General features: G+C 44.2%; 1 protein-coding gene across 4 annotated transcripts in view; it reads left to right on the top strand.

The window, feature by feature from the left end:
• Window positions 1-20076, top strand: part of AOX1 (aldehyde oxidase 1) — an 81323-nt gene that overhangs the window by 20630 nt on the left and 40617 nt on the right. For all 4 annotated transcript variants that reach the window (XR_015255433.1, XM_086719238.1, XM_086719236.1 and 1 more), the window contains exons 9-21: window positions 1534-1685; window positions 3671-3764; window positions 5770-5879; window positions 7495-7679; window positions 8350-8524; window positions 10050-10142; window positions 11276-11445; window positions 12050-12164; window positions 13730-13852; window positions 15850-15946; window positions 16419-16543; window positions 17448-17581; window positions 19799-19886. Coding sequence is in view for 3 of the 4 variants with exons in the window: in XM_086719238.1 (XP_086575364.1) it covers window positions 1534-1685; window positions 3671-3764; window positions 5770-5879; window positions 7495-7679; window positions 8350-8524; window positions 10050-10142; window positions 11276-11445; window positions 12050-12164; window positions 13730-13852; window positions 15850-15946; window positions 16419-16543; window positions 17448-17581; window positions 19799-19886 (1661 nt within the window). In the remaining variant the exon portion in view is untranslated. The remainder of the gene's footprint in view (window positions 1-1533; window positions 1686-3670; window positions 3765-5769; window positions 5880-7494; window positions 7680-8349; window positions 8525-10049; window positions 10143-11275; window positions 11446-12049; window positions 12165-13729; window positions 13853-15849; window positions 15947-16418; window positions 16544-17447; window positions 17582-19798; window positions 19887-20076) is intronic.

The following is a 20076-nucleotide window of genomic DNA, read 5'->3' on the forward strand; positions in this document are numbered from 1 at the left end:
AAAGTCTTCTTGTTTTTGACTTCTTCCCTACTAATAAGGCTCTGGGTCTATTAGGTAGGAGGAATTGTATGACAGGAATCAAGCTTGGTCTTCTCAGTGCTCCTGTGAGCAAAAGTATGGCCAGGATTTTTGCAGAAGTTAAAGACCAACCTCCGGTGGACCCTGTGGTGAGAGGAAGCAGCAGACCATCGCTGATGGGTCTGGGATGGGCTGCTATGTTGCAGAGTGCCTTTTATGAAACACTGGGCCGCAATAGGGTAAGGACTCTAGGTTGAGACATTCCAGGAAGGAGTAGCAGTTTAGTTACCTTCAGGCAAGATTTGCTTAGTATAAGGATAATAAAGAACAGAGAGTAGTTTCCCTAATCACTTAGGTTGGCTGTGATTATTGAAGTCACAGGTATGTTATGTGTTATGTGGGTATGTTAGCAAAGGTGGGGGAAGTATTGTGCCAAGTACATTTTTAATATTGATAAAAGATAAAGCTATATGGGAGGGTAAAATATTCTCAAAGATTAATCTACAAGAGAAAACTCAAAGCATAGCCTGTGACATTATGAAAACAGACTAACTGCAATTAGAACCCAGCCCTGGAAGTGATGTCCAATCAGACTGTATGTGAGAGCAACTCATTCTACAAACCTGAGGAAGTAAAGGATTAATTTCAGAAGGCCAACTAAGTGATCTCCTGATGACTTGGGTGATTGCTTCACTTCAAAGATTGATCTGAACTTTTTTCATACCTATTGTGGGGAAACCCCAAAGCTGGTGCTAGTATCCTGCCTATACTCACAAGTATGCCTGCAACACCTGTTAATTTTTAATTACTTCCTTTTTCAGGTGGCACATAGCATTGCCCCAATCCTTCTGGATGCTTTCCCATCGCTTCTGCTTTTCTGGCCCCTCCCTGGGGACTCCCAATGTCCTGAGACCCAATAATACCCAAAATAATACTTGGGGAAGCTCTTCCCAGAGGCTATGTTCATTCTGATTACCTGGTGCCCCTCCTGTGAAAGATTTTGAGTCTCAAGGATACCTATAGAGGTGGAAATCAGCAGTCAAAGCATTATTAATTATAGACAATGATCTGGGCAATTGAAAGACCTTTGCAATTATTTTAATGCCGTCAGATTTATTCCCCTTAATCACAAAACAGCTTTGCATAGCTTCACTGTGGTTAGTTAGGAGGGGGGTCAAGGAAAGCTCTAGTAGAGTCTGCCACCTGCTACTTGTCACTGTCATTCCTTCTCTCTAGCCTCTCTTTCCTTGCATTTGTCCAAAGGAGAGTATAGACCAGCCCAGGACTCCTAATCCTGGCTGCACAGAATTACTGGGGAGACTTTGAAAGAGCCCCATCCAGAGATTCTGATTTAATTGATCTGGGAGTAGAGTATTGGTGCTGTTTTAAGTTCCCAGTGATTCTCTGTACAGCCAGTGTGGAGAGCCAATGTACCAACTGTACACTAAGGCCCAGCACCAGGATTATAATTCAGTTGCTTCTCCAATGTCACCTAAAAAAACTTTTCTTTTCTAGGACTGACAATAGGTGCTGGCTGCAGTCTGGCCCAAGTGAAGGACATTTTGGCTGAGCAAGTTTCCGAGCTCCCAGAGGAGAAAACTCAGACATACCGAGCCCTCCTAAAGCACCTGAAGAGTCTGGCAGGACAGCAGATCCGGAATATGGCAGTATGTCCTCTGGGCAAATCATTGGGCACACTGCACCTATTTCTTTTCTTTTTTTTTTTTTAAGTTTATTTATTTTGAGAGAGAGAGAGAGGAAGGGCAGAGAGGGAGAGAGATAATCCCAAGCAGGCTCTGTGCTATTAGTGCAGAGCCCGATGTGGGGCTTGAACTCACAAACCACGAGATCATGGCCTGAGCCGAGAACAAGAGTTGGACATTTAACCAACTGAGCCACCCAGGTGTCCCTACACCTATTTCTTAAGCTCACTGAAATGTTGAAATAAGCACTGGCAGAATCATTATGCAAAAAGGTCTCAGCAGATTGAAACAACAGGCACAATAAATAAATGTTTAATATTTAACAAACATTATTAAAAATATATTTAAAAAACGACTCTAAATCAAGTTCAGTAGAATAGCCAAGTGACAATGTAGGTAGGAGAAAAGGAGATCACAGTTTTGCTCATTTCATGATAAGAATGTCAAAGAAACTAATTTAGTTTTAGGCTGTGTTAACAGAAGTATAATACCTAAAATAAAGAGGGTAGCTTTCTCTACTCCATACTGTTCAGACCACAGCTAGAGAATAATGTACAGATCTGGGAGGCACACTTTGAAGTCTGGCTGGTTTTGACCTTAGAAGAAAGCAAAAGAGACATAGGTTTTCAAAATATGCATGCTCCCTCTTCTACATACCCCAAATGGTGTGTTAGAGATCCTTGGCATATGAGGAATCAGGGGAAGAGACAGTTACGTGAAAAAGCTCTTCAAATGATTCCAAAATGTTCTCTCTTCCTGTTAAGAACTCTGACACCTTGCAGCCTGGCAAGGAGATCATGGCAGGAGAGTAAGGGCTTGGAAACCACATCAGAAAGAGGAATGGTGGGGGTTGGGGCAGTCAGAGAGACCATGAGAGCTGCCTTCAAATATTTTTTTAAGTTTATTCAAAGGCAGAGAGAGAGGGAGAGAGAGAATCCCAAGTAGGCTCCTCTCTGTCAGTATGGAGCCTAATGCAGGGCTCAAACTCACAAACCATGAGATCATGACCTGAGCTGAAATCAAGAGTCTGATGCTTAACTGACTAAACCACCCAGACCCCCTGCCTTCAAATACTTATAGACTCATGAAGACAGGTGTGATTTATTTGATATAACCACAAAGGGTAGAGGTAGAAGTATGACTGATAGGGGAAAGTCCAGGGAGACCGAATTCAGCTCAGTGGAAACAAGAACTTTAAAATCAAGCTGTTGATAGAGAATCGGGGATTCCCTGTCTTCACCCATGTTCCAGCCCAGCCCTCAGCAACCAAGATGGTCACTGTAGATTCCATCACTATGTGGGGAGGAGAGTATTAGGTTGAATGGCCATTTTCCTCCCAAGTTCTGAGATGTTATAGGCTCAACCAGATCTAAGAAGGGGCAACTGTCTCTCAGATGCCCAGAACCCAAACACACCTGTATGAAGTCTGGCCATTTCAGGGGCAGAGTTAGATGTGGCTGAGGTCCTATGTACCCAAGGCAGGACGGCATCTTTGTAGCTGATACCACAGCCATCTGTGCTGTGGCCAAGGCTGAGTAGGGGGTGGTTCAGAGTGGGCCATGGAGACCCACTGTTTAGGTTGGAATCCCAGTCCTGCCCCTTCCTAGCTGGGACACCATGGTCAAATTTCATCATTTCTCTATGCTGAGTATCTTCAGCTGAAAAATGGAGACAATGGCATCAGTCTCACTGGGTTAAAAAAAAGTAAGTAAATGTGTGTAAAGAAGTAGAACATACCAAATGCTGTGTGAGTGTTTGTTACTATCAGTTCCTGTCCCATCCAAAGTAGTGAGTGAGAGGTTCCTTCCAGACTGTCTGAATGGAGTCTCTCTACCAACAGGACCAAGATCCCTTGTGACACTTTCACTACAATAGGACCTTAAGCAGGTGCCTGTGGGGCCTAGGATCTGAGGAATAGAATGACCAAGGCAATAACTCTTTCTTTTTAGTCCTTAGGGGGACATGTTATAAGCCGACATTGCTATTCGGATCTGAATCCAATTTTGGTTGTGGGCAATGCTACCCTCAATCTGATATCAGAAGGTAAGCTACCCCAGAACATTCTAGATTGCACCTAAGATTTTTTGTCTTTCTTTTTAAGGAATTGGTATAAGTCAGAGCGCTGATCTCTGGCTCTTAATCCACCATGGGAAGCTCAGGCTCCTAGAGGAAGGCGCACTGATACAAGGGAGTGGCTAGTGCTTCCTTCTGGCACCACTGCCCATGTACACACAACATTCACCCCACCATAGCCGTGTGACAGCCAGGGGTGGTGTGCAGAGGCTGAGGTGAAGGCTGTCTGCTGTCTGAGGACTGTTGTCTACTCTCCTTCATTCTTATTCCCCTCAGTTGCTGTGTAAGAAGCCACAAGTCTGGGGAAGACACACAACAAACACCATGGGCCCTCTAGGGACAGAAGGAAGACAATGATGAATTTTACATGCTGGCTGAAAGGATCATTCCCTGGGGCTGCTCCATGCAACACTACCCTTGTCTTCCTGGAAACACTCAGCTCTCTCCCTGCCTCCACTGCTCCAAGAATGCTGACGTACCCCTTTACTGGGCACTAACTGTATGCCAAGCTGTATTGGACATCTTATACACAGCATGACGAGTCCAACCAACCACCCAGCTGTCACTTGTAGAGACAGGCACAGGATGGGAACCATCATCTGCATCAGGCTCCCTCTCCAAGGCCTCTGGCTCTCCCTCCCATCACTTCTCCTGGTCCTTCACCCATAACCCATCAAATATACACTCCTTCTGTCCCTCCCACTTGGCCAGCCAGTCATTTACCCCTCCTATGGGTGGACCGGACCCAGGCACTAGGGTGCAGGGAAGAAATCACAATCTGCTCCCCACATGAACTTCAGGGGTGTATCCAACCAGGAATTATATCACAGGCAATGTAACCCTCCCAAGGGGTTTGTTGGCCATAATACGATCCCATCCCTAACTGGTGGGAAGTGCTGGGAGAGCCTTTGTGCAGAGGAAAAGCTCGCACACCCTTATTCAGCTTTGCATGGGGCCTGCCCAGGAGGGAGGAGAGGAAAGGCCTCACCCTGGCCTGGCCTGGCCTGGTCAGCCATTTTCCTGAGTCCTCCCCGCCTGTGGTTGAATGTGACCCCAACCTGACCCCCAAACACCAGAAAAGAAGAAGCCAAAAATCTGGGGCATCAGGATAGCAAGGATATCCTGGCCTGCATGCAGGGCCTTCTACTACATTAGCAGTAGTGTTCTTCTACTGGAGGTTGGTGGTTACCTTTGGCTTAAGGTCTGTGCTTTTCCAGCTCTGCCAAAGCCACCTCCACCCTGAGCACAATGTTTCTCCGGTGCTGGTAGATGAGCTCACTGACCTAGCAGCAGGGCAGGCCAGCAAAGGTCAGCAGGAGCTCCATCTGGGGTTCTCCTGCTTCCTTCTCAACTACCCCTACGTTCCAATCAACATTTTGCCTCTTTTGCCACGAACAGAATCCATCTCAGATTCGCTGGGCTGTAGTTTGATCTCCTCATGGCACCTGCTGCGGAGCCGCAAACCACTTTTTAAAACCAGAGGGCCCTGCTCTGACCACTAAATTATAACACTGGGCCAAACGGAGGGTTTGTGAATTGCTCACTTTGTTTGAAAGATGTAGGTCTCCAGTTTAGATGCCAACAGCAGCAGCAAGAACAAAAAGAAATGCAATGACTTGAGCTCTGTTAATAGTGGAAATAAACTCTGTCTCCACTGAAGCCATGCCCTTACCTTGATCACAGTAGTGAATGAGTTAGATTTAGTTAACCAGCTTCTGCCTAAAGATGAAAATGGTGCCGGCCTGACAGGCCTTGGAGGTGGCAGGAGACCCTGTTCACATAGCACGTATGCAGAGACGAGTAAATGTCAAGAGGCCCTGCTAGTCCTGTCTGTGCAGGGGAGTGGGGGAGCCCTGGACTGCATCACTCTGTGCAGAGGGAGGTGACCTTTCCTCCTTGCTGCTGACATTTAAGGGTACAGAATAATCCGGCATTCCTCACTGCAACCATGCAGAAATGTCATTTTCTTCGACAGAAGGTACACGGCAGATCCCTCTAAATGACCATTTTCTTGCTGGGTTGGCAAGTGCAGACCTTAAGCCAGAGGAAATTTTGGAATCTGTGTACCTCCCGCACTCTCAAAAGGTAAGAATTCTGCTGGTTGCTTTTAAGAGTTTGTTTTTCCCTTTTCATGACAGAGAGCAGTCATCTTCAGAAATCTGAAAACAGATGGAAGGAAAATGACTGCCCTGAAAATCTGTTTCCTGTCCACTGTGGACTGGCCTAGCACCAAGGCCCTCAGACACCCTCGGGCAAGCAGCTCCGGGCTGTGATTTGGGGTTGTTGTTTCAGCTGTGGGGTGGGGCCTGCTGAGGGCATGTGGTTGTGCTTCCACACCCCTTTATGTCTACAGATCGACTCTGGGAGGCAGAAATTAAAGCTCTCTGGCTGTGGACAAGCTTCTCCGCCTGACCCACAAAGAGGTGGAAGCTGGAACAGGGTCTCCCCGCTTCCCACTCTAGCTAATGCCAACAGCTCACAGGAACAAGAGGACCTCCAGATGTTTGCTAACACAGGATGTCTGGGATTGATGTGGCCACCCAGCTGGCTTTTGAATGGGGCCTCTGTCTTCACTCAATGCTCCGTGTCTCTCCCCAAAACCATACCCGAATCCAAGAGGATGGTCTCCCCAGAAAGAGGCAATTCAACACACACACACACACACACACACACACACACACATACACACACACACGCACACAATGGTGAAAAGCCAGGAGTTAGCTTAGTTATGTGGGAGGTCTCATGTTAAGTCATGTTTTCAGCGTGTATGATCTTCATTTATTTTTCCTTTGAAATGGAAACTTTGAAATGTGTTCTAATCCAAAGTGCATCGGGGAAGGCCCAAGACGGAAAAGCAGGCAGGCACAAACACAGCACCCTTGGTGGACGCACAGATGGAAACACACTTGAGGCATAGGCCTTCGCCATTAACCTCATGTTGCAACATCAGCAGGTCACGGTGCCAAAGACCCCAGTGGGGCAGCCATTACCCTCCCGACTCTCATTCCTGATACAAGATTCCCTAGTGCACTGTCAAAGTTCTATTCAACTCTTTTATGACCTTTGCAAAGTGGAAAAACAGTCATTTCTACAAACCAAAAATGTAGTGGGTCTCTTTCGCACTTCAAGCAAATCACATTTAAAAGCACCTGTGTTGGGGTGCCTGGGTGGCTCCGTTAAAGCTTCCAACTTCAGCTCAGGTCAAGATCTCACAGTTTGTGAGTTCGAGCCCTGCATCAGGCTCTGTGCTGACAGCTCAGAGGCTGGCGCCTGCTTCAGATTCTGTCTCCCTCTCTCTCTGCCCCTCCCCAACTAGTGCTCTGTCTCTGTCTCTCAAAAATAAATGAATGTTAAAAATGCCTGTGCTGGGAGGGTTCCTGCATCCTCATGAGGACAGAGGTATCTGAAGGCTAGAGGCAAGAGCACCTAGAAATAAGAGCACCTGGAAATGATCCAGGTATCCTGGCCTCAGGAAAAGTGCACAGTGATCCCTGTTCCTTAAGGGCATTGGACACTGGGGATAGATTCCATTCTCACTATGAATGAGAAGCCAGCCAACTTGTCCTCTAATTGTGCCAAGTATCTTTTGTGCCCCATTAGATGGAATCTAAGTGATTAATTAGTGGCACCAAGAAGCAGGAACCATGCTCTCACTTTTGACATGTCAAGTAACCCCAAGTGGTTCTTGTGTCCACAGTGGGAATTTGTGTCAGCCTTCCGACAGGCTCAGTGCCAGCAAAATGCCTTGGCCGATGTGAGTGCTGGCATGCGAGTCATTCTTGAAGAAGCCACAGACACCATCAAGGAGCTGAGCCTCTCCTATGGAGGGGTTGGGGAAGCCACAATTGGTGCACATAAATCCTGCCAGCAGCTCATAGGGAGGTAAGCGATGAACCCTGCACCCCAAAGGTGAAACTTGACATCAAAAACAAAGAACAAGTAGAAGTTTGGCTCTGGCAAGGGTTGTTAATGCCCTGGGAAGATGTGAACTCCTATATATAGAATCACTGCTTGTTCTTTCTGCAATTTTGCTTATAAAGCAAACCTCACTTGACTTTGACTAATTAGGGGCTGCTCCTTGGGGAAAGGCCACTACAACAATGACCCATGACTGTGCTCTGCCCCAGTTCTCATGTGCACATCAGCACTCCTACAGACCCACACCAGGCAGGGTCCAAGTGTACCTAGTGCCGCTGCTGTGCGGGGACCTTTTGTTTCTTCCTCAGTAGAGGGCGGTCCGGTTCATAATGGAATTGGCCCTCATGATCTGTTTGTGTAATGGTTCCAGCATGTTCTGGCCCTTGAACATGCTTGGTTCATGTTGCAATGAAACAGGGCCCATCCTCACCCTGCCATGACCCTCAGGCCACTTGGTGCAGCTTCCCAGGCCTAGATTTTCCTAAAGGGCTTGGTTAGATGATTTCTGAGTTCCCTTCCAACTCATAAAAGGAGACTCCAGGTTCTCTAAATTGTTATTATCCAGTAGCTGGCACATGCCGTGTGATCGAGACTGCCCTTTGACTTGTCCCTTTCCCACCTCCAACCCCAACAGGCCCTGGAATGAGCCAATGCTGGAGGAAGCTTGCAGGCTGCTTCTGGAAGAGGTCTCCCTCCCAGGCTGGGCTCCAGGGGGAAGAGTGGAATTCAAGAGGACTTTGGTGGTCAGCTTCTTCTTCAAATTCTACCTAGAAGTTCTGCAGGAACTGAAGAAGCTTGTAAAAGTGTCTGTAAGTGTTCTGGCTTTTATGTGCCCCTTGCAGCCATAGCTCCCAGCTTTTCCACTACTTTTGCAAACTGTCTTGTGGGCAGCCTGTGCATGACCTGTCACCTGTTCTGAGTCAGGCCTTGTCAGTTCCCAGCCCTCCTTCCTTCAGGGATTCAGCCCTGAAGGGCTACCACATGAGGCTCAGGATGCCACACTGTCTTCAGTTCACAGATGTTCACTACATGCCCTGAGCAATGAAACGTTACAGTGCCCCTGCCTCCAGTGTGCCATTTCTTTTTCTTTTAAAATCAGCTTTACTGGGGGCACCTGGGTGACTCAGTGGGTTAAGCATCTGACTCTTGATTTTGGCTCAGGTCATGATCTCACAGTTTGTGAGATCAAGTCCCACATTGGGCTCTGTGCTGAAGGTGCAGAGCTTGCTTGGGATTCTCTGTCTCCCCCTTCTTTGCCCCTTCCCCTGCTTGTACTCTCTCTCTCTTTCTCTCAATCCCTCTCAAAATAAATAAACAATTTAAAAAATAATAAAATCAACTTTACTGAAATATAATTACATGTAATAAAATGCACCTATTTATACTCAATGAGTTTTAACAGATGTGTAAACCCATGTAGCCACCACCTCAAACAAGGTATAAAGCATTTTCATCACCCCAAAAAGTACCTTTTGGCCTCCCACCCCTGCCCCCAGGCAACCACTCATCTGCTTCATGGCAGATTAGGTTTGCCTATTCTAAAATTTAATATTCAACATAAAATGTAAAATAAAATTTTATTTTTCAAAACATACTAAAATTTTATTTGTATGCAAATATTTAAGTGGCTTCTTTCTAGATTTTTTTTTTTTTTTTTGTATACTTCTGGAATAAGTTAAGCAAGGCAAAACATTCTCTTTCTCTCACTCTCTATTTCCTTCCCAGACCAGGATTATAACCCTCGCCCTACCTTGTACCCCCTGTTTCAAACCACACCCTACCCCAACACTCCTCAAGTCACCTCAAGTGTTCAATTTTCATTACGCGGACGTAGACCCTGACCAACCACATTCACCAGGGTAATAATCACTGCCATTTAATTTCGGAATCAAGACATTTGGTATGTTTCAGACACCCAGAGAGCCTTCTCAATTTTACTGATGAACTGCTGAGTTGCTGAGAAAAACAAGCAGGATGTGGGCTCTTTTGTGTACAGTGAACTCCAGCTCATTCTGGGATGGCGTCTCTGTCCCCCAGTGTTCCAGCTTGTCCTGCCTTTACCCAGCTCACTGACAGGCCTCTCCCTCCTCTGGGTGGCTAGGGGATCAGATTCAAACCAGTCCATCCAGTTCCTCAGTATGTGGAAAGGGAGGGAGGGCAAGACACCTTCATAAAAAAGGAGACCCCGGGGAGATGATGTAGATTTTGGTCTTCCAGGATACCCTGGCCTTGCAGTTTCTTGGATACCTCAACCAAGTCATTTTCACACAAGCCAAAGCCCAGTTTAATCATAGACTAATTGGTTTATCTTTATTGTTTTGAATGGTCTTTCAGGACAGTCATCATTATCCTGAAATTTCAGACCGATTCCTAAGTGCTCTAGAAGATTTCCCTGTCACAGGACCCCGGGGAATCCAAAGGTACCAGGTCAGTGAGTATAATGTAACAGGAACGTAGAAACTAAGAGATAAGCTATAGTTATGTGAACAAAGCAAGCACTTCAGAGTTGTGATTCATAGTTCTGACTTTCTAGTTTAGGCTGGCACATTGCCCTTTGTTTAGGCCAAGTCAGGGAGACGCTGGATCTAAGATCGGGCCTGAGCTACCATGACACACACTCAAGGCTGAACCAACCTGGAATGGTTTGACCATCTGACTAATCATTGATAGTATCCTGGAATGCATGTTCTTTGGGCATTTGTTTGAAGAGCACCCAAGCCAGGTATGGGGGAAGGACTGAATAAGAGGGTAGCAAGATTCAGCCTCCAGCCCTGGTTGCAAATATCTCATCTACAGTCAGCAAAACAAGGACCTTGCCAGTACCTGAACCCACCCTTCTTGAAGGACAATTTAGAAAGTATCTATTATTTTCTGTTAGCACAAAGCCCCTCTCCCACCCCATCTCCACACATACCACACACACACACACACACACACACACACCACAGAGCTTCCCTGAAAAGAATTCCAAAATAAACACTTTCTCCAACTTCTTATCCTCCCAGTGATGTTTTTGAGCCACTTACAGGGGCAACCAAGGCACTGTGGTCTAGATCTGGGTGGACTCCATTGCCATTTGCTCCCCTCCCCTCTCCCCTGCCCCAGGCACTACTCAAGTTGACACTCAAGCTTTTAGCTTAGATTTTGGTTCCCCACCCTCTGGAATTATATCACTTTAGACTTCATCATCTTGATCACTTTCTATGTAAACAGTTTGGTCATGGAAAAGGTAAGAAAGCTGGACAAGGAGAACCTCTGAATTCCAGAACAAAGCAGTACAGGGGCACAACTTGGGAAAAGAAAATGCCAAAAGGAGAGGCTAGGATGCCCTTTCACCTACTTCACAGTTCTGCCAAAAAGTTGGCATTGCTACATAACTGACAGGACAATTCCCCAGTCTAGTGACATCATTGAATTTTTGCACTTATCATCTGACCCACTCCAGTGTTTGTGGTCTCAGGGTGACTGATTTCTCAATCCTGAATCAAGAGTGTTGGTAATCATCCAGGCCACTTGTGAAGATTTGAATTGTCCAGGGCAATTCTTGTCTCCCTCTGCAGAGTGTGGATTCTCACCAGTCCCTCCAAGATCCAGTTGGACGCCCCATCATGCACCTGTCAGGTCTTAAACATGCTACAGGTGAAGCCATATTTTGTGATGACATCCCTATGGTGGATAGAGAACTTTTCATGGTTTTGGTGACCAGTACAAAAGCCCATGCAAAAATCATGTAAGTAAATGGAAAGCTTTCAAAAAAAACTTTTAAAAGCACACCTGTGGATTCCCTCTGAGGAATGTACCTGTTATGCCATGTCCTAAACCCAAAGAACCTAAAATTGAAAGAAGAAAGAAAAGGGCACCATCCCCAGCAGGAGGAAGAGAGGGTATCTGGAAATGACCATTATGAAAGAGAGAACAAAAATAGTTATGGGCTCCTTGCTTCTCTTCTAACCTCATTACACCTCATCTCCCTGCTGTAGCCTCAGTCATGGCTCAAAGGAGTAATTCTGAGTAGGGCTGATACTCAGCTGTTGATAAAACCCTGAAATACTGCATTTCTGAAGGGCTAATGCCTACTGTCCTAAGCTTCCTAAGAATTTCCCTTGCCACAGCCACACAGCCCCTCCCCCAGGTCCTCTCCTATAGTTAAAGTGTTACCCCTGACCCAGCAGGCAGCCTTCTGGACCATATGGCAGGTTAGCTTTTATTGGTCAGGACCTATGCTGGACAGTTGTTATATATTTTTTATTTTCAACCATGTTCTATCCTTTCCTCAGGTCTGGGGCCCTCAAAGCTTGCTGATTTCTACTTCTTAAATATTTCTCTTTTTTCAGATCAATTGATTTGTCTGAGGCCCTTGAACTACCTGGGGTGGTTGATGTGATAACAGCTGAGGACATTCCAGGCACCAATGGTGCCGAGGATGACAAATTGTTGGCTGTAGATGAGGTACAGAGCATGCTTTCTCAGATGACTTTGTGCAGATAATCACAAAGTTACCACCTCCAGCTGGTTTTCAATCCCACCCCCCACATTGCGGGACGGACAGAAGTGCCGGTTCTTACAGCTTCTCTCTACACCTAAAATCTTTATTCAGACAGACTTAAATCTTCTGGAGTCAGGAAATTACACAGTAAAAGGGAAATAATAAACATACAGAAAAACAAGTTCTAGTTTTCCCACTGTGTGCTCTTGAGTCAATTTACCCTCGTCTAAAGAATAAATGTAGGAACTGCCTGTATCAGGATAGAATATGCTAGAAAGACCTAAAAAGGAGAGTGCAAAAAATACAGCCACTCCCTGCTTTCTGTATTAAACTCTCTCCTTTCCTAAACCAACCCCATGCAGACACACCCCCACCCCACCCCTCACTTACTTTTACACATTCCATTTGTAATAAAGTTGCTTTTCCCACCTTTGACATTTTAATTCAATTCTACAAACATTCACTGAATACTTGCTTTTGGAGCCAGGCTAATTTGGTTCATGTTCCATCTCTACCACTCACTAGCCATGTGCCTTTGGGTATCATTACCTGGAAAATGGGAACAATCACTGCACCAATCCCATGGTGTTGTGGGATCTAAAAGAGTTAATGCACGTAAATTGCTTACAACGGTGTTTGGCACATGAAGGCTCTCAGTAGGTGTTAGCTATTATTGTCACTTCTCAATGAGTCACACAGACTGTTTCTCCTCCAGCCATGAAATGGCTCACTGTTCTTTTGGTTGAACTCCAGATGAAGAGGTCAGTTGTTATTTAAGAGCTATATCATCTGCTCAGGCTGCCATCACAAAATACCACAACCTGGGCCACTTTTAAAAAAGCAGAAATTCATTTTCTCACAATTCTGGTGGCCTATCACCCAAGATCAAGGTTTTGGTTTCTCCTGAGGCCTCTCTTCCTGGTTTGCAGGTAGCTGTCTCCTCACTGTGTCCTCTCATGACTTTTGTCTGAGGATGAGCCTCCCTGGTATCTCTTCCTCTTCTTATAAGGACACAGTCATATTGGATTAGAGCTCCACCCTTATGACCTCATTTAATCTTAATTACCCCACTGAAGGCCCTATCTCCAAATACAGTCACACTGGACATTAAGGCTTCAACATTTGAATTTGGGAAGAAGGAGGGAACACAGTGCAGCTCATAACAGGGATGATATTGTACAAGAAACACTTTCCTTATCTTTAAACTCTAAAATGATAAATGATACCATAAATATGATACATGTGAACCAAGCTTGACAGAGGACACAGCACATTCAGGTCACAACCAATCTCACATCCACTCTGGAGCTTACATTCATTGAGTAAAATGGCCAATGGAATCATCTGTATTCTTTAAATTATTTTTTAAATTAAAACATTTTAAGCCAAGCACATATAGTTGAATGTGACCTCCAATGTGGCCTTATTGACAAACAATAATAACAAAGATACCAGCCACTGATAAGGGTGAAGTAAGACTATTCCTACTGATATTTTTCTACCTGCTTCATGCATGTACTTTCCGCAGGTGCTTTGCGTGGGCCAGATCATCTGTGCTGTGGTTGCAGAGACAGATGTACAGGCAAAGAGAGCAATTGAAAAGATACAGATCACCTACAAAGATCTGGAGCCCATAATCTTCACCATCAATGTAAGCAGTGCTGGCTGGTTTCTTTCCTGTAAAGTTGTAGAATCAAAAACACCCTTGTAAATTTCTTAATGCAACACTAATTCTAATTTTTTCTTGCCACTGGCTTGCCCTGGAAAGATCAGCTTCCTCTGGAAGATATTATTTGTATGAATTTAAATTAGCTTTGGCTCTAAGAAATGACAGGGGTGGGGTGGGGTGGAGAAACAAACGAAGAATTGAAGTTTCTTTCTCTTTCACATTCACAAAGTCTAGAAAAGATCAGTCCAGGGCTTATGTAGGGTTCTATGTGTCAGGGATCTTGGATCCTTCTATCTAGTCACTGCTTCAAGCATGGTTTCTACCCTCTAGGTCACACTTTGCTCCACAATGGCTGCTGAAGCTTTGGCTATTAAGTTCGCATTCCAGACAGCAAAGAGAATGAGGTGATGAAGAAGGGCATATCCCATCCCTTTAAGGACACTTCCCATAATCTCACTGGTTAGCACCTAGTCAGATACCACACCTCAAGGGGAGCTGGGAAATGTAGACTTTATCCCAAGTGACTACATGACCACTAAAAATTGGGGAAGAAAGAGGATGAGAATGGATATTGAGAACAATCATGTTGTCAAGGTGGGCCTCCAAAACGGTGGGACTTTCATGATGGAATTCCACAGAAATTTCAACTCTTACTTTTGGGTCTAGCTGAACGAATGCAAATGCTATTACCAAAGCAGAAAGAATGAAGTTAGAATAGAAAATTCAGATGTGGAGTGGGATTTTCAGGTTCTAACTCAATGAAGGGCAAGTTCAGAGTAACTGAGTTGCAAAAAGCTTTCTTATTTGTGCACTTGTAATAGAAAATAAATTTTTTTCAAAGGCCCCAGTGAACCATTTGACATTTTTTAAATGTGCCTAAAAGGCACAACTTGCTCAATAGTCAAAGTGTTAAAAAGGTCATGTTTCTTGATCTTTCTAAACCAAATCAATTCTGTTCCAAATTCCCATTTTGCCAAGTTTGCAAGAAGTCCAGACCATTTTTCTTGGCTCAGTATCCCTCCTAGGGTTGTACTAGGATCCTAACATCAGTTTTTGAGATTTCAATCCTAATCCCATTTCCTCAAGGGGGAAATAGTACCCAGAAGAAAAACCAGGAAATATCCTGGGATTCAGAATGGTTAGAGATCTGCAGTTCTCTCAGAATAGGACTGTCCAGAGTCAGCTAAAAATTTCTTTTGTGAATAGAGTATATAACAAAATAGTTATACATACCAATATTTGTTTACCCATCCATTCATTCATTTATTTTTTTTTTTAATTTTTTTTTCAACGTTTATTTATTTTTGGGACAGAGAGAGACAGAGCATGAACGGGGGAGGGGCAGAGAGAGAGGGAGACACAGAATCGGAAACAGGCTCCAGGCTCCGAGCCATCAGCCCAGAGCCCGACGCGGGGCTCGAACTCCCGGACCGCGAGATCGTGACCTGGCTGAAGTCGGACGCTTAACCGACTGCGCCACCCAGGCGCCCCTCATTCATTTATTTAAATGACTGTAGGTATGAGAGGCTGTAAGGGTAGTGGCTAAAACTACAGTTTCTAGAACCAAACTGCTAGGTTTGAATCCTGGCTGCATCACTTAGGTAAATTCACTAACCTCTTTAAGCCATGGTTTCTCCATCTGTAAAATGGGGATAATACTAATAATCACCTGTTCCCTGGAAATCCACACTGAAAATGAGAAATGAGTATTTATCATCATGGGCCATCATAGCATCCCCAGATCTCAATTCTTAACATTTCTCTACTCCTTGTTGGTTTTCCCTGCACTTTAGAAGACATCCTTCAGACACCCATCTTGTCTCTGCCATGAGCCCACTACTCCAGTACTCCCTTGCTTGATGACTCCCTTCATGTGTCCCAGTAGATGGCTATTTTGGGGAGTTTACTGGCCTTTGACTAAGAAACAAAATGTCAATGGAAGAAAAGAAAATTTTAATTGGGTTATTCCTATCATTTAGGATGCCATAAAGCACAACTCATTCCTATGCCCTGAAAAAAAACTTGAACAAGGAAACATTGAGGAGGCATTTGAAAAAGTCGATCAAATTGTTGAAGGTAAGCAATTCAGGATATTTAATAGAATCTTTGCATGATTCTGTTCCAAAGCAGACACTGAGAGCATGTGATTTCCTAAGAAAGGGCATCCTCTAAAGACTCAGCACTTTGCCAAATTTCTCTTATATCTCTTCCTCTCAAATTGTGAGTGTGGGTGTGGGGGTATTATGTGTGTTGCCTTTAGAGGTGGGGGGCAGGGAGCAACAGAATAAATAGAAGAAAAATCCTTAGCACTTTGGTTAGTTAAGGACGGAGGAATGGAGCCAGACCCTTCCAACTTGTTATACAAAACTATGGTATCTGAAACAGATTGCCTTTAGTTGCCACAGAACAAATTCCTGATCCATCAATTCCTTGGTCAGGACAAATCCAGACTGGTCAGTCCACATCTTACTTGCTTTGGAATTCCTCAACATGGTAGTTTCCAATCAACACACACTCTCAGGAATTTCCCTTTGCTTGCACTTAACAGGAGAGGTCCATGTTGGAGGCCAGGAACATTTCTACATGGAAACACAAAGAGTGATTGTTATTCCAAAGGCAGAGGACAAAGAACTGGACATTTATGTATCAACACAGGATCCAGCCCACGTGCAGGTGAGGTCCAGGATCGCCCTTACGTTTCCAACTTCCTAATTTCGTCATGGCACTCAATCCCCATAGGCTCACAGTTGGTAGTCATTTTTCCTGTAGAAACTTGATGTCCAAATATTGGACATCAGTGGAACAGCTAAGATACCAGAATTCTTTTATTTTTTTTTTCTGGTCTTGTCAAGTAAGTATAAGAACAGCTGAGGTGAAGGGGATTCAGAGCACACTTATCCTGGTGACCACTGAGTAATGTATAGAATTGTTGAAACACTATATTCTACGCCCGAAACTAACATAACACTGTGTTAACTATATTGGAATGAAAATTAAATAAAATTAATAAAATTAAACTTAAAAAAGAAAAAGAACAACCACAGTCCCTTCAGATTTAAAGAATACATTCATTTGCAGCATGCCTAAATGAGCTCTGTGATTGGATAACACTAAATTATATCTGCACTTGCTTTTTCTCTAAATAATCATTACAGATAGCCTTTGGAGTAAACACATCACTTTACAGTACATTTTCATTATCCCAGTCTCAAAGTGCTCTAGGTTTTAGCTGCAAACATCTTCTTTACTAACTTGTCAGGAGTTTGCTGATTTTCACTTTGTTGGAACATACATCTAGGCATTTGGCTAGGATTCCAGCTCTGACAGGAATCTAGGACTCTGACAGTTTCCTTTCTGGAAAATACTATTTTTCTGCTAGAAAGGCTGTCATGTAAGATTGATGATGTTTATGAACTCAACAGAGCTCTCTGCAACACAGATTTACATTATCTTAGTTTGGGTTTTGTTTTTGTTTTTGTGTTCTGACAGTAGGTGTGGATGAATATTGCTGTGATGTTTCAGTCAACAAAAGCCTTCTTTGCCATTTCTTGTAAAACTTTTTCATTATCTTTCACAGAAAACAGTGTCCTCTACTTTAAATATCCCCATCAACAGGATCACCTGTCATGTCAAGCGGGTGGGTGGAGGTTTTGGCGGAAAAGTAGGAAGACCAGCTGTATTTGGGGCTATTGCTGCTGTGGGTGCTATCAAGTAAGTGCACTTGGGGATACAAGAGGGTGTAAAACGTACAGAGCTAAGGGCAAATCCATGGACTGAGAGTGACTTGACTGCTGTCATAACTACCTGAGTGTCCTTGGGCAACTCAGGCTCCTGTCTCTTTTTCTTTATAATTATAGATATAATACTCACCTTCCTAGATTGATTGGAAAAGTCAAATGCACCTAGGACTTGAAACAGGCTATAAAAAAGAAAAGTGATATTATTTGTTAAACAGCTCCAAGGCTGAGGCTGCCCTGTCCCTGAGCTTCAGGAAAGGTGACCTATTTAGGGGTGGGGCAAGTCTCCTGCCTAAGTGGAATGCCAAGGGGGAGGCTCCTCCCCCACTTTCCCTTCCTACTCTAGCTGCAGTCAGGGTGGCATGAGGAAAGAAAGACTCCCACCCTCTGCCTCTCTGCACCTGGAAGGGCTGGCTAGTCAATGTTTGCTTAATGATAGATGATATCCTCAAAGAGAGTTCCCAGGCTAACTCAACCAGAAGGCTTGCTCCTTTGCTGTTCATGTTGTTCAAGTTGCTGGCTTTTCTGTTTCTTGTTCATTTTCTATGGCTGTTTCTTGGTAGTTACAAAGTATTGTCAGAGCCCCAATCAGCCTGCAAAGTTCAAAGGTCCTGCTTCCTTTGACAAATTCTGTGTAGTTCAAAGCTAGGTCCTAAAGCACTCAGATGTGTGTCTCATTCTGCAACGAGAGACAGGAAATCACAAGATCTGAATCCCATCTCCACTTCTTTCCATAATGAACGTCTCTATTCACACCCACCAAGTACCCAGAAGGGTTCATCGGTTCATCATACTCCCAACAAGCTTTGTGCCTTTAAGATTTCTCAAGCATTACTGCACAGTAGAATCATCTGGTGAGCATTTAAGTCCCAGTGCCTAGGCTGTCCCATCCAATTCGGGCATCAGTATAGTTTAAAACTAACCCAGTAGTTCCACTGTGCAGCCAAGTGGGGCAACCAGTGCCTTAAGCTACAACCCCACCTTAGCACACATCTGGCATGCATTAAGTAGTCCCCAGAGTAGCATTCCCAGACTGGTGATAATAAGAGTCTCCTAGGGATGCCTGAATGGCTCAGTCAGTTGAACGTCCTGGGCTCGTGATCTCGTGGTTTGTGAGTTCAAGTCCAGCCTGCAGCTTGCTGCTGTCAGAACAGAGCCTACTTCGGATCCTCTGTCCCCCCCTCTCTCTGCCTCTCTCTCTCAAATAATAATAATAATAATAATAATAATAATAATAATAAATGCCTCCTATGCTTGTAGAAATTCCTGCCTCCCCACCTCAGACCCACTGAATCAGAAGCACCAGAGAGTAGACACAGAAACTTTACATTTAACTGATGCTCCAGGTAGTCGTCACCATTAAAAAAAAAAAAAAAAAAAACAAACAAACAGGAAACCTTGTGCCAGAATTGTAGTTTTCAACGTGTACCTGAAAGTACATCATAAGAATTACTGAGAAAAATGCCAATTCTGGGTCCCCTCCCTACATGTACTGAATGAGAGTCCTAGTGCTAAGGTTCAGGAATCTGCATTTTTGTCAGCATGCCAGACTGTTCTTCTACACTCCGAAGTATGGGAACTACTGCCCTGGAGATACAGAAAGGCTGAAGCTCCTAGCTACCCAAGGGCCCAACTTGTCCAGCATAATAGCATTCCTGGGTGAAAATGAAAATGCTAACCCAGCATCCTAAAGACAAGTACTTGGCCTTGTTTTTACAGTTGTGTTAAGTATGCATTTATCTATTCACATTCTTTCAACTTTGTAACTCATGGTGGAGATATGCAAAGTGGCTGGATCTGGGTGAGCATGAAATCTGAAGCCTTAAGAACACAAGTTAACTGGCATGTGACATTAATCACTTTAGCTAGATCTCCAACTATTGAGTTATAGGCTACAGAAACAGTAGTTGTTTAGTCATATATTAATTCAGACCAGTGCCTAGCTTATTGTATGCACTCAGGGAATATATATGGGATGGATGGATGGTTAAATGAATGGCTGGATAAATGGGTGGGAGAATGCATGCAGGATGGATGGGCAGAAAGGTAGATAGATGGAAGGTTGGGTAGATAATTAAGTGAGGGGTTGAATAAATAGGTGGGTGGGTGCTAGATGGGTAGATGGATGAATAGGGGAATGGATGAATGGGTGGGTGGAATGGGTAGAGAATCTAAGATTTGTTTTCTTTAGAACTGGTCGTCCCATTCGTCTTGTTCTTGATCGTGAAGATGATATGTTAATAACTGGGGGAAGACACCCATTATTTGGAAAATATAAAGTGAGTATTAAACTTGAAACTATTAAAATACCTCATTTTAAGAAACTCTTAAATACAGAGAACAAACTGAGGGTTGCTGGAGGGGTTTTGGGTAAGGGGATGGGCTAAATGGACAAGGGGCATTAAGGAGGACACTTATTGGGATGAACACTGATTGTTATATGTAAGTGATGAATCACTAAATTCTATT

Source organism: Puma concolor, chromosome C1 (genome assembly GCF_028749965.1).
Source record: "Puma concolor isolate L17-30 chromosome C1, mPumCon1.1.hap2, whole genome shotgun sequence".
Lineage (NCBI taxonomy): Eukaryota > Metazoa > Chordata > Mammalia > Carnivora > Felidae > Puma > Puma concolor.